General features: G+C 39.5%; 1 protein-coding gene across 1 annotated transcript in view; it reads left to right on the top strand.

The window, feature by feature from the left end:
• fndc3a (fibronectin type III domain containing 3A) overlaps positions 1 to 15642 on the top strand; it is a 51418-nt gene that overhangs the window by 8004 nt on the left and 27772 nt on the right. The window contains exon 3 of the mRNA XM_062418731.1: positions 13921 to 13996. Coding sequence (XP_062274715.1) covers positions 13921 to 13996 — 76 coding nt within the window. The remainder of the gene's footprint in view (positions 1 to 13920; positions 13997 to 15642) is intronic.

The raw sequence follows: 15642 nt of genomic DNA on the forward strand, positions 1-15642 counted from the left end.
CTGAATAAGGCTTTGTTCACATAGGGATCAAATTTTGCTGGTTGCAAGAGCTTCATTCTCATGGAATTCAGCTGCCTTACGGACTACCCACAAAAGGTTACCTGATTACCTGCACACATGCACCCATGTCAGTGTGTTTACAGTGTTTTTTTTATGTGACCTAGTGGAATAAAATGCAGCTGTTCCTTCTGGCTTACAGCATTACCACCCTCCTGTTCAGACCTATTTGAGTCACTGCATGTTGATTATCACGGAAATGTACTGAAATATGTTCTCATGAGGTGGAATAACAAGTATCTGACAACACAGAGCAGTTACTGTGCTTTTTTCCAACACAGATTTTGTTATTACATTATGATTCCTGTATCTCTCATAGACACATAGTATACAATTACATACAAAAACAAAGAAATATTGGTAATACTGATTAATTTCAGTGAGATTAAATATTCTTTTGAGCTGAGATTTTATATTTAAAATATTATATATATTATATTATATATATATATTATATATGAATTGTTTGAATGGTGGTAGCTAAAAAATATTAAATACCTTATGTGCCAACAGAAGTAATGTGTATTTCCACACCAACAATAGTAAACAAAGGGCAGACGTTGACAGGACAACCTTTTTGGGCTGCTCCCATGGACGTATTTGTCACTTAAATGCTGCCAGAACTTGATTTTATGTACTGCAGCTCCAGGGTCAGTATCATTCATCTGTATCCATCATTTTTTCAACAATGCTATATGGTTGCATGTCCTTGCAAATAAAATGGCTTATTACTTCAGTTATTACATTTTTGTCCACAAGGAGTTAGGGTTAGGGTGCAGTCTGTCGTTTTCAAGGTTTTATTTTATTTTATTTTATTTTTTAGGAAGTAAATGACTTTGAAAAGGAGTGTGACTGAAGGACTGAACAGAAGAGTCGTGGGTCACACTGACTCTAAAATCCATTTTCTCATACATATCAGATTATCTTCGCACCCTTATTTCACTGTGTGTGTGTAATTTTGATTGTAGTAACCTTTACATTTCATCAACCTTTCCGCTAAGTTAGTTTTCTCATTGGAAGCTGGCACTCAATGCACTGCTTTCTCCTATTGAGGGAGTATTTAGTAGCTTGTGAAAAGCACATATTCCAAAAGGATATTTGGTGTGATTGATTTTTAGTGGCATCGGTGTCTCTCAATCATCCCTGTTTCAAAATAGGGCTTCAGTTTCTGGATTATTCGAAGTAGAGCTTTTCAGAGATTGTTGCTCGGACATTGCTGTGAATAAGATGTAGCTCATGTGTGTGTCTGAGGAGGTGTGTAAATATCATGACAGCTGCAGAGTGAGGAGCACGAACCACTGGAGGGGTCTGGCCCTGACAGAGTGAGGCAGGGCCGCAGTGACGGTGAAGAGGATTCATGGCGATGGCTGACCCCTCCGTTTCTGACCTTTTTACTCGGAGGAGCCGCAAGGACACCTCATTCTTTGTTCTTGGTTTCTTTATCCCAGCCTCGGCTTGGTATTAACGCTCTGTTGGACCAATTATTCTGAGTCAGAGAGGAAGCTGTTGTCTTGGGGTCATTACCTGAGATGATTCCTTTTTAGAGATGACTTTGGCTCCAGTATGATTCACTACTTCCATCCATTTGCCCCCCCCCCCAATCCTCCCTCCCTCCAAGTTTTTTCCTGCTCTTGCTGTTTGGTTGGTAGCTAAATTTGTAACAGATGAATGTGTCTGTTTCTGTCAATGTGTAAGCCTTGCTAATGGCTTATGTACTTAGCTGTTTTCTGTGCTGATGGGTATATATATCTTGTACTATTTCATTAGACCTGCCATTTAAATGTTTTCATGTTCTTTGTGCTTGTTTCTATTTCCTCTTTCTTTTCACGGGTTTTAGGTCTGTTTTGTAACCTGACAGGAGAAATAATAAAAACACCTTTTTGAGGAAAAAAAAAGAAAAAGCAGTTAGTAGAAATGGTTCATAGTATTACTCTCCGGTAAGGCTTATTGCTGTGCAGTTTCTGGTAATCTGCCATGACATGAGCTGAGATATAAAAAAACATCAAGAAGCCACTGTTTTCCTCTGGTCGAACGAGGGAGCACCCAGCATTTAATAGTAGTAACTACACACATTAAACAGGGAGCACACAGCCATGATGAGTGTGTGGTCTGTTTTTGGCTACGTGCCATGCATGGGCTAATGTTACTGCGGGATAGTGAGACCTCATTCCACGACTCTGCCATGTTTAGAGTTAGCCTCGTATGCCGGAGCCAGACACAAGAGACAGCCTTGGACATGTGACCCTCAGAAGTTGCCAGAGGGCTTGAGATGTTGTGACAAAAAATGCAACCCACTCTGCTTGTCTTCCCGCTCAAGTCACTGAATCATCTGTGGAGATGCACTGAGCCCACTATTAGTCAACTATTGTGAGGAGGTGGGCAGTGCGTGACTCAGCAGTGTTTAGGACACTTTCTTCTAAGCGAGACAAACCATGACATTTTAGAGCAGATGCAGAATCTCGTGGCACCTTTCGATTCTGATGCAAGGTGAAAACCATCATCTATGTATCTTGTAGCATCAAAATGTTTGATTTCTATACTGGCTGCTTTTAAAACAACAGCACAGCAGCAGCATATTCTCACAAGTGAAAACAATCAATCAATCAGACTTTATTTCATACATATTATTGTAACACAAACAAAAACAAAAAGAAGAAATAAATAATGACTCAATAAAAACAGGAACTGAGGAAACACTATTGTAATTCTCATGAATCTTCAATGAGGAAACACCAGAGGTAGGGTAAAAAATGTAAAAATTCAGAATACCCAAATGAAATAAAAGATTAATAAAATAAAGTCCCTATAAAATAAACTGGGTAAAACCAGAAATGTGAGGTAGAGTATTAAAAGAAACACAAAGATAAGATATTCTGAATCACTTGATGATATAAAAAGCTGCCTTTATACACAAATAAATGATAAAGGCTTCCCTTCAACCAAAATCCTTCTGTTATGTGCAATGAGCATAGAAACCCTCAGACGAAAAAATGGCTGTATATCATAATTAAATACAGCCTTACAAAAATAACGTAGAATTCTCTACTAGCTGAAAAATAAGGCTTGTGGAGAATGCAGTAAATCAATCAATAATGGAGAAAATACAAATAATAGGCCATAGTGAAACCATTACAGTGCATGGAAGTGCAACATCGCGAATGTGCTTAGTTCATGAATGCTGGAATGTGTAAGTTCATCTGTAAGAACAGGAGGTGGTCTAGGTGTCCTGGAATACACAAGTATCTCTTAGCCAACGTGGAACTCGGAGGAAACATCAGCTCAGTCTTACTCCTGAGAGAGAGAGAGAGAGAGAGAGAGAGAGAGAGAGAGAGAGAGAGAGAGAGAGAGAGAGAGAGAGAGAGAGAGAGAGAGAGAGAGAGAGAGAGAGAGAGAGAGAGAGAGAGAGAGAGAGAGAGAGAGAGAGAGAGAGAGAGAGAGAGAGAGAGAGAGAGAGAGAGAGAGAGAGAGAGAGAGAGAGAGAGAGAGAGAGCACTCAGTCACTTTCTCCTCACCTCTGCCACAGACTGACATGGGCTGCTGGACTCTGGCATCAGTGCAGGTCTGCCCCAGCAGATTGACTAGCAGAGAAGATGATGAAAAGTTGTGAATCGGTCTCCTCCTTTACTGTTTTGTGCTCTAGGGTTTCCCCCCTCTTCTAATCTTAACTACTGTAGGTCAATTACTGTAGGTAAATGCAAAATCTTTATATTTTTAAATCACATTGTCAATATGTTCAAACCGCAAAATGTTTTATTTTTTCTATTTCAATATCAAAATCCTTGTATTATTTATATTATTTAATGTATTATATTTCTTATTTTGTCAAATGTATAAGTTAAATGTCTTAACATAACATTTCATATGTTTTACATTAAATTTACATAAAATGGCAGAATTATTAGAGATGCAGCCTAAGCAATCACTCTTCCATGCGTCTCCACTCTCTCCTCTTCAGAAAAGAAAGTCAGTCCATTGAAACACCGGTCAAGAGCAAAGGCTGTGTATTCCTCTCCTGCTCACTGATGTACCTCTTGCTGAGGTCCCTGTTGATGACCTGCTCTATCACCCGGACAACTGATGACTCTCCAGTACTGTCCTTTGTGTCCTGTATGAGTTGAGCGTGCAATGGAGCAATCACACACACTGTGACATGAGAGTAGTGGCATCTGTCATTGGCTTTAGGGCCTTAATAACATCATCTGAGTTTGAGACATCTGCTTCAACTGAGAGCGCAGAGGTCAGCCTCTCCTCTCCTCACCTGAGGAGAGAGTAAGGTGGCAAAGATCACAGGTTGTTGCTCCAGAAACCTGTCAACCATCTCGTAAGAACTGTTCCACCTGCAGGGTGTCTGTTTTCAGCTTGTGACGCCACAGACTGAATAGCTTCTGCTTCAACACAAGCTGGTGTTTTGTTTTGTGATGGTGCTGCTGCAGAAAATCGTGGTAATACATCTGAACCTCCCCAATAGCCTCGATACAGTGGACACCTGCCTGCTGAGAGGCCCGATTTAGCAAGCGGGCATAACATCTCATGTAGGAATTTAACCAGTAGAGCAGTAAAGACCATGTTGGAGGCGTTATCAATCACTAAAACTAAATCTCTCTTCTGCTACATTCAGATCATAACAGATCAGCCACATTTGCCCCTGTGTGCCTCTCATATATATTCCTCTAGTCTAGAGCACAGGAGACACCAACTGCCAGTTATCAGTGATAAAGTGTGAAGTTACAGTGACAAAAGATTCTGTGGCAATGGATATCCATGAATCACACGTTACTGCTATCCTACCTGCTTTCCTCAATGATTCCAGGGCTTAAGTTTTGGTCTCATTGTAGAGTGTGGGTATCGCTTTGTCAGTGAAAAAAACAACACTGAGGTGGAATGTTGTATTCAGCTCCAAGCGATGCTCCAAGTGATGCTCCTCAGTGACTGAGTAGAGCCACAAATCCTTGGCAATAAAAGTTGCGATCGAGTTTGCGATTTTCTTCACCGAGTTGGGTCGAAGCTTTGTTATCATTTATTCGATTGTTCTCTGGTTGGCAGCAACTACAACTGAGCCTGTTCCTCCAACTCCAGCTGGACATGTGAAATATGTTGTCTCATGTTTGTTGTGTTCCCAAAATATTTGAGTCAGACACACCTTCAATACAGTGTGGCTCTTGTCAAGGTGCCTTTTCTCTTCAACTTCAACCAAAATGCTTCCATACACTAATTTCATCTTCACTAAAACTCAACAAGTAAGTGTTGCTTACCTTAGAACATAAACATGGCGCACATGTTTTATGTTCGTTACATTTCACGATCAGATTGGTTCAGCCATAGAGATGGTAAACATGACTCACTATGCACATTTTTATGTCTGTTACATCAGGTTCAAATTTCCGATTATTGATCTTTCTGTACTGAGACATAATCTTTCAAGGGAATATCAATTTTCTCCCCCACCCCTGTATGGCATTGATGGTTACAATATTGTTTATTAACACAAATATTGATCTGAGCACTACTGGATCACCATTAACATCAAACATCTACTAGTGGCCCAATGAATCAGTACAGAAATCCTGTAAGTGCCGCAGTTGATCAATATTGTCCTGACAGCCTTCTACCACCTCTTAATCAACCAGTCCTAACTTTCATAAAACAGATGTACTTAAAATGGCATGTTGTGTCATGATAGTAATAATAATATTGATTCCTGTTGAGAGTTTTAGAATACACGTTACTAAATTGCTAGACATGTAGTGAGTAATACAGAGTATCTAAAGTAAAGTAAATAAGCAGCTATTGTAGAGTGATTCTTTTTAAAAATTGGGTTTCATCACGTTTGTTATTTTTGCACTAAAATGACCAATATTCCACATTTCAAAGTATGAAAACTGATATCAGAACTGCATCTTTGCAGGCTAGAGGGAGACAAACCTGGGAGACAACATATGTGTCTGGAAAAAAAACCCAACCATTTAACATTTTAATGTGTTGGAAATCCAGGAGATGAACAGAAGGCTTGATCATTAAATGGTAAAAAATGTGAAACTACCTCAACAGTAGGGCAGGTTGACTGACTAAACAAGACCGGTCAGACTAGAAGGACCTTGACCAGGGAGCTGACATAGAACTCAAGGACGTCTCTGACAAAAGTACAAAGTGCCTTCGCTATGAGAGATTGCTCTGGAAAGACAACACTCACTACAGCACTTCACAAATCTGGTCTATGTGAAAGACGAGCCAGATGGAAGGCACTCGTGAGGAGAAAAAGCACATGACGGCATACCTAGAGTTTGCAGAAATTAGTGTGAACTTTTTTAGAGGACACGAGCCATTTTGAAATCAAATACTTCACCTAGAGTGGAGATCTGTGTATGAGGGCTACGACGACCTGCCACCTATCTAACACCAGCTGGATTGTGAAGGAGGGCGGTGGCAGCGTCAGACTAAGGAACAAACACCAAACTAAATGCAGGCAAAGTTATGAGTTAAAATCATCCTCAATGTGCCATCATTATTTTTTATTAATTTGGGTGATGATATGAACCTAACCATGCACCCAGATCAATACTAGAATGGCTTCAGAACAAGATCATATGGATCCTTAATTGACTTTATATTAAATCTCTTTTGAAAAGGTGGGTGAATAACGATTGATCAGAAAGAAGTGGAAACAACGGGGAAGTCAAATTGTGCCAAACTGATCCCTATACAATGGCTTATAAGATATTGCTTGGACAGTTACTAGAATAAGTAAAATATGCCATAAATGTGAGTGTCTATCGTCTTATTTTTTGTTCATTTATGTGACTGAAATGTATAGATAGGGGGGAATATTATGATAAAACATAATTTCATCATAATATTCCCCCCTTTTTTAAACATAATATACCATAAATAAATTTTTATTTCATACAAAGCCTGAAGTCACTACAGTTTAATAGTATTTGGTGACTGTTCAAGAGTTCATACACATATTCTCAATTGGATGAAAAGCTAATTAACATAGTACACAGAAAACTGGTGGAAAATACTTTGAGTTTCAGACCATACTTTGATTCTTGACTACATGCTTTGATAATGTTCTTGGTTCCTCTGATAAATCGTGAAAACCTGATCTCCGCTGTGACTTACACGAGCAGAACTGATTTTTACAAGAACTCGCTACAGCATGAACACCTCTTGGAAAGATTATCTCTCCTCTCTCTGTTTCTTTCCTACTATTCCGTCATGCGACATTTCCATGGGATCCTGGAGGGCGGATCATCAAAATTGCCTCGAATTATCATTGCACACATAAGCATATGCCATCAGATGCAGGGGGAGACTGTCAGTTCCTGGTTAGTTCCGACGTTGGCAGGATTTTCCCTGTGTCATTTGTCTCCTGTTTCCTGTCCACCCAGCTGCTATGTCACATCAACGCACAGTAAACAATTAAGAGGAACAAATAGTGAGAAACCTGAACTCTGAGTCACCAACGGCAGAGAAAACGTCAGAGCTAACAGCCATGAACGCACACAGCAGGCCCATTCTCCTGGGTAATAAAACACAGCAGGGGCCACCTGTGCGACAGTGTGTGCTAATTGAGCGACAGTCTATTTGCATAGGGCTAATACATGGACGCAGATCTTTCCAGTGATGGGAACAAGATATATTGTTAAACTTTCAGACGTACTGTCGATGAATCTGTGGCAGTCAATGTGATCTCCCTCTCTTAAAGCATGGTTTCTTCTATCCAGTAGCCTATTAAAATGGTTATCCCTGCTGTGAATGTGATCAGGGAACTGTGTGAAAAGTAACCTTTGCAGTATCCTAGCACTATTTCATAGGCCAGTTAAATCAATATTTTTTTATTTACAAATTCAGAAAGTGTATGCTTTATACTTTTAAGCAAATGTTGCCTTTTATGCAGTGAAACTGATCTACTTCTTATCTTTTTCATGATAGAGGTTTGCCAGCATACACATTTCAAATGTATGATATTACATCTGTCTTGTATTTGTGTTGGCGGTGTTTTGTGTTAGATGCTATTAAGACATGAAATACAATATGCTTCAAATGCACTGACTGCTACTATACTAACGCATACTGAAATATAAATTGTGGATATCTTTTACTATTAAGTATAACATTGTATTTTACCACACAAGCCATTTTCACTGTACTGCCATGGCATTAGCTAGCTTTGTGGCTAACTAGAGAACTAATTTAGCAACAAATAAACTGCAAGCATGTGTTTTTACAGTATCTGTCAGCATTATACAGTTTAGAGAAAATGATAGTTGAAATGAGGGGGCATGATTTGCTATAATTCAAGCCAAGCCATGTATTTCACTCATAAATGAACACCTTACCATGAAGACATGAACCAGACGCACAAACGCTGACGCTGTTTTGCTCTGCATTGGTCAGTGAAATTGTAGAGATTAGTTTGTTAGCAACAGTGAAGTTGAAGTGCTCTCTGCTAGACAAACTAGCAGTTATGGTGCCCATAACATATTAATGATTTTGATTAAAATTGGATCCACTTATTAGTGTGAGTGCTGTGTAATGTATTTTCTTTTTATCATTCTTCTTCCTCCTTTTATAAAATTAATTTTACTTCATATTTCCCTAAAGTCAACTTACTTCTTAAGCCTATTGTACTTGGTTCATTACTGCAAGCAGCTCTATTTATCTAATTCCTTAAATCCAAATTTTTGCATTTTACACTGAATAAAATGAATGGTAGGATGTAATTTTTGTGGAGGATTTTGTTGTACCCCTTACCAAGCAGTATCAGTGACGCAGAGTATCTGGTAACTTGGCACATGCCGATCAAGTGATCAGCACTGTCACTTTAAGAGATGATCCGTTTAAAATGAATAAGGACAGATGTTACAGAAGCAATGAATACTTGCAAGCTCATTTTATTGCGTCGCTGTACAAATGTCGTCTCAGTTTTGACTGTCAGTTGGATGCTTTGTGATCTTGGAAGACTGTGGATAACTCAAGGCTGCAATTGTCGCCAGAGCTGGAGCTCCGCAATTGAACTCCTACCACCTCATCTCTCGCTATCACATTGATCGGAGTATTAAGAGAGAGTGTATGGCATGTCGCTCTGTGAATGGGGAAGAGAGTCAGAGAGAGTATGAGGGGGAGGGAGAAAAGGGGAGGGGGGGGGGGGGGGGGGGGGGGGAAGGAAGGAGGGAGGGAGGGAAGGAAGGAGGGAGGGAGGGAGAGGGACTGTAGCGTAGTCGTATATGTCAGCCTCAGAGGCTGCGTGGGTCGTTCAGCTCCCTCACGCCATTGTTGTTGTTGTGAAAAAAGGCAGAACAAAGGACTCCCCACGCTATGGAGCCCTTATACCTTTGCTGGCTCAGCTGTGCTATGATCACACCCTGATGGAATGCTATTGAAATTATCCATATTAAGGAGCACAACAGGCGTTAACTGAGCTGGCACACAGTCAGTGACAGAGGCAAGTAGGGAACTGAATAGAAAAACTGAGGCATCATCCCAAGTCCTTCTCATTTGTTGGTCCTGTTGTCTTGCGTTCATCCGTCTCCTTTTCCGGAAAGTGGCCACTGCTGATAAGGTTTCAATCCTTTCTCTGAAGCTTTGGCGCGGACATCGCTGTGGCTTATTTGTTGAAGGGGTTGCTGTGGATACTGACAGTAGGGATGCTGCACTGGAGCCAGAGGCAAGAGTGAACAAGCCGCCTGCTGCAGAGACTGCCGCTATGGAGCAGATGAGGCTGAACAAGGCTAAGCAAACATGAGATTCACGGCACACTTTCTGTGAAGGCTACATATACAGCACGAGAGACTAAGCCCCACACACCTACGTAGCTTCTGCTGCACTCCTCGCGTCTCGCCAGCTTCTTCCTGGATTTTGTGCAGGAGTTGGTGGAAGTGGAGGGTGTAAAGAATCAGCTTAGCCAGATGTGTTAGCATCGCTGGTCATGTGATTTCTCAGGAGGGTTGGGTGAAGAGGTGGAGGGTCTGGTAGACCCTGGAGCATCTTTTCCTTTCTCTGTGACTGCGTGAATAGCAACGCCTGAATGAGAAAAAGCAATGCGGGCAACAGTAAGTAGCAGTCAGATCTTTTGCAACCAAGATTTCCTTCTTTTTCCTTTTTCTTTTTTTCTTTTTTTATCAACATGCGGTCAATTTCACAGTATTGATTTCAAGTGTTAAACTTCCATGGGAAAATGTTTAATTGGAAATGACAAAAATCATCCAATGAAGGGTATTTACTTCACACAGAAGGGAGTGGATAACAAATACAGACATGCACCCGACTGTGAAGTGCCTAGACTTTGATTCAATTAGACCCCAGAACCCCCCCACCCCCACCCCCACCCCCACCACTACTATTTACACTAGGTGCTGATGCTGCTTGCGTAGGTGTCTATGAACATATGAGATTCAGTGTGTGGCAGTCAAAGGACTCGTTCCTCTCCCTGCTGAGCACATGAATGGTAGCAGTGTGCAGAGGTGAAGGTACTGATGATTTCTGTGCTCAAAGAAAACTATAGCCAAATCCCTTTGCCAGGGGAGTGTAGATCCTATGACAGCGACTTCCGCAAGAGTGAGGTAACAAGCGCCCACACACTCTGCCAGGCAACAAAAACCTAAGTTATGAAGTCTTTAAGATTAAGTTTAGTGAATGGTGAATTTGAGATGATGTTCAGAGTATTTTAAATTATATTTTGGTTTATTTAACTGGACCTGGCTTATTTGTTATGTAAATTTAAGAAACTATTGCTTTGTCATAATTGTTTTGTTCTCAATGTTTTTCTTGTTTGATTCTGATGCTCAAAGGCTTTTTTCTCTTTTTTTGTAAGGACAGACACAGCATGCAACAGTGTAAGGTAGCAGTGTGCGTCTGACATTTCCAGCAGTCATGTTGAACTCCCTGAATCGTATTACGTTTTAATAGTTTAGAATTTTTGGATCTGTGATTAATGCTAAACAAAAAACCCATGTAAAGGTGATACCTCCAATAGAGGAGGAGGATTTCTTTGTTAATCTGTAATTACAAATATTGATACAATCAGTATTTTTAGACATAGAGGCTAATTTTATTTTTTTACTATGTTAAAAGTAAGTTGAAATAATCACATTCTGTGTTTTGTGTTTGTTTTTGTTTTTTTGTTTTTATTTTATTTGTAGACAACAGATGTGAAGTGAAATGTACAGGTTGTTATAGTTGTGTCATGTACAGTATACAAACATGAACACAGTAAAGGATTACAACAATTACATTGCAGTAACACGTACTTGTGGTTATCAAGTTAAAAAAAAAAAATCTCATCAGAATAATTCACACATAGTGTAGCTTCAGATATGTATAAATGTATTATGATGTGGAAGGCATCACAGCCATAGTTTCTTGATTTCAGGTTCCAGTATTCCAGTATTGTGTAAATAATGTATTACTAGTGCTTACATTTTAACCATACTTGCAAAAGCAAATTTATATGTTTCTATTTTTCATCCTGTATCAGTTGTTTGTTCATTAGTCTTTATGAACTAGTCTTCTACAAAGATTGATGAAGATTATGATATAGTTTGTAGTTCCAAAAACCATTAAATATACATATTTTATGTCAAATCAAAGCTGGAATTATCATTCTGTACTGCTTCAAACATACAATTAAACTGACTATAAAAGTTAATGTAGAATGAGCTTGTGAAGTTAAAGTTATTTGATGTTTTAAATCATCGAGATGTGGCACTTAAATCACACTTAAATTGCCCACATGGAAGGAAAATGTTATCTTTTGTAAACATATGTTGCAGTTTCATGAATGTTTATCCCACTGGCTAAATTGCTCACCCCCAAGTCTCTTAATGTCATTCTCAATTATTTTTCCTGCTGTTTTTGTAATACCTACTTTATTTTGATGTGAAACTGGAACTGCCTGAATGTTTGGTGGGTATGGGGAGCTGGACAATATTTGTAGCAAGCAAAAGGCAGCAACCTTTCCCTTAGGGCTGCAGCTAACGATTGTTTTCATTATCAATTTAAGTGCCAATTCTTTTCTTAATTAGCTGATTAATCGTTCAGTCAATAAAATATTCAAAAACTGTGAAAAATTGGCATTCCCAGGCTACTATGAGTCTCACCCTAACAGTCACATATGAAAAGGAAAACAAAATGTTGTGACTATAATATATAGTATGGGATATCACATTCCTGCCTGACTGAAGATACCTCTATTTGCACCTTTTAAGGCAGATGATCTATGGTGATATATATGAGGCACATATATACATCCTTCACCAATGTTATCCGTCAGTTCGATAGCTGCTTTTCACTGAGTCCACCTGGGTATCAGGGCGACCTAGTGTTGTACCTCGGTCCTGTCCTTCAGGCAACAGAGGTTACAGTCCTAACATTTTGTTCCCTCTCAGTTGTTTGACTAGGTACAGCACATATAGTATGGGACGTGTGTTCACGCCCTGCAGAGCAGCCACCGAACTGGAGTCAAACCTATAGCACTCTAGTGCACCATAGATACAGGAGAAAGGACAGAATGAGCCACCGAAATGGCTGTCGCATCCAACGGTAAAACTGAACAAAAGTGTGCAGTGATGGCGAACTTGCTGCAGCACAGATATCATTCACAGATACCCACGTGGGCATGCAATGCCTTTTGAGGCTGGACGCCTGTACAGAACCTCTTCGAGGGCTCTGGCTCATACTCAGCTGACCCCTCAACATGTGTGTGGTCAGCTCGATTACCAGGGGGGGGGCTTTAACCTCCTCAACATTGGACTTGGACAAAACTGGGATACAGAGGTGCTGCTGTGTGACAGTAGTCTTTCCCAGCACTTTTCTTCAAATGTGACCTATCTCTCCAGGGTTAAGTACTGGAGTTGGCCTCAGAATGCACAGGACTGGGGCTCAGTCAACACTCTCCTGGTGTGGAGAGTCCTGAGACAGATGGAACATGCAAAGAGAAGCCACAGTACTGGGAAAAGGGGTGGACAGAAGACTTCTTCACCAGTTTAGGCTTGGTGCTCATACAGAGTTACAAAGCTTGTGGACAAAACATGCGTAAAATTAGCTGGCAGTAGCCTACTGAAGAAACAGAGCTAACTACCTGTAGCTAGCAAGCCCTATTCGGCTGAAGTGTTCTTTGCATGATGAACAGCGTTAAAAACTGAGGGATGACTGTGGTAACGGATAAGTGCAGGTTGGGCCTCATATACGTGACCACAGATCATCTGCCTTAAAGGTGTGGATAGAGGTGTATATTCATGCAGGCCAGCTGGGGCATAATAGTTGTACTATATGTGTTGTACTGAGTGAATTGACTGAAAGGGAGGGGTAAATTGTAACATTTGAGAAGCTGAAATCAAAGATTGTTTGGCATTTTTACTTGACAACTAACTGAAATTATTAATTGATTATCAAAATAGTTGCTGAATACTTCTCTATTGATCAACTAATTGTTGTAGCTCTGCGTGTCCCATAGCAGGCAGCTCAGTTATTGTTTATATTGTTATTTCTGTTTCTGTTGTACCTGGCTCTGCCAATGTGACCCATATAAGGGGAAGATGGAATCAGGTTTTTATCCCACTATGATTTTTTTCCCCCACTATTATTTTCAGATGACCTTATCTTTACTGTCACACCAAATATTGTGTGAAGAGCGTGTTGCTCCTTTTGTTCATTGGAGGGTCAGAAATGTTATAAAAATCTTGTTCATATAATGTCAGAGCGACTTCCAGAAAATAGACTTTGGCTCTTGTTCACACGTGCAAACATGTGAAGTTGCCTATGAACTACACAAGAGGAGACTCGGTTTTAGTTGACTTGTTGCTATAGAACAAATGTGATGCTTATCTTAGTCAAGTGAATTTTCTCTTTGTTTTTCCACAGGTAATCCTGGTGCAGGTAAACCCAGGTGAGGCCTTCACTATTCGACGAGAGGATGGTCAGTATCAGTGTATCACAGGTAAGAAGGCAATTTCTGTACATCTTTATCTTTTCAAGTTTCATGAACATGACAATATTTTACTGAGACTAATGACCGGCGAGAGGAGATGCATCTGTTAAGTTCATAAGGAGGTAGCTAGAGTTTATAGGAGCGTCATGACACAACAAAGCTGATTTAGCCAGCTATCATCTTTTCTTAGATTTTGACTGAAATTAACCTTTTTGGGCACTTTTTAATTAAAAGACTTGTCTAAATTGATACAGCATATGGACAGTATATAGGGTCGGGCAATATAGTTGAATCATATCATTTATGAGCCCAATATATATTATGTTCTCTATTGTGAGAATTTTGCCTTTCCTTGTCTTGTATCATAGTAAACTGTGTATCTTTGAGTAGGGATGAGGTTCAGATAGCCAGCTCTGTTCTGGACCTGGTTCCCAGTCAGCAGAATACCTGGATTTGTTAAGCTTTTGGCTAAAATACACAGTTTTGCACTTCTCTGCTCGGTGTGCTCTCTGCAGCCCGTGTCTGTATTCAGCCTAAGATGGTTTGTGAGTGAAGAGACACATCGCTCTGTAACACTGCTGTATTGCCATAAATTAGCTGATACCTTTGTTATTTGGAGCAAGTAGCTCTTGAATCACAATAGGCTATAACTGTTAATTAAATGTGTCAGATACAGATAATTAACCTTTCATATTTTATGCTGCTCATCTAATTTTCAGGTTGTATATACGGATTTTGAGCATTAATTAGGCTGCCACTAAAAACCGAAATGTTTCTGCCCTCTCAACCAGCAAGGTGATCAGACATATCTGGGTTGAAGCTATTTTAGCTTTTAGTTACTAGCAAGTATTTAACACTAAACCTAATAAGATTCAATAAGAGATTTGATAGGGTTCAGATTCAATAATTGGATAACTGGATTTTTATCAATTTGATAAAAATGGATACAAAACCCATCCAGCATGTGAGTTTTGGTACGAGCACAATGACATCTTGATGACATCCTTTGATGCCACTATGGGCTCCAGGTAATAGTGTTGGACATTTTTCACTATTTTCATGACACTTTTCATTGATTAAGCTAGGAAATAACCAACTGGGTAATCAATAATAGAATCGTTAGTTTCAGCCCAACATTTGTCTGATATGGACATATATCACAATTTTGAAAATATTTGCAAAATCATGTAGAAAGATAATCAAACTGATTGTCAGTGCAGTAATCTTCAGATGTAAAACAAAACTTGGATAACTAATTGTTGTTGTTTTTTTAAACAATAAAATGCTTGGAATTATTCATATGGAAAAATAATTCGGTAATCTGTAAGAATATATGACCGTACATAAACCTCTTAAAAACCAGGGGAGAGTTGTCCACTGTACATTTTGTGTTTGGATAAGAAGTAAAATGCTAAGTGAATTTCACATGATCAAGTGGTAACATGTAATTTCCTTTTTTCCCCCCCTTGGTAATTTACTCATCTGTCTTATTTTGCTAAAATATTTTCAAATGAGTGCTGAGAGTCTCTTGAGTCTTTGTGTAGATAACTCAATCAAGAAGCTTTTTTAAATAAAGCGGTGACCCCAAAAGCTAATATGCTAATCATGAGATTAGCGCTTCTATCTGGTCTTTTTTAACAAATCTAAAATCATAA

The sequence above is a fragment of the Scomber scombrus genome, chromosome 5 (genome assembly GCF_963691925.1).
Source record: "Scomber scombrus chromosome 5, fScoSco1.1, whole genome shotgun sequence".
NCBI lineage: Eukaryota > Metazoa > Chordata > Actinopteri > Scombriformes > Scombridae > Scomber > Scomber scombrus.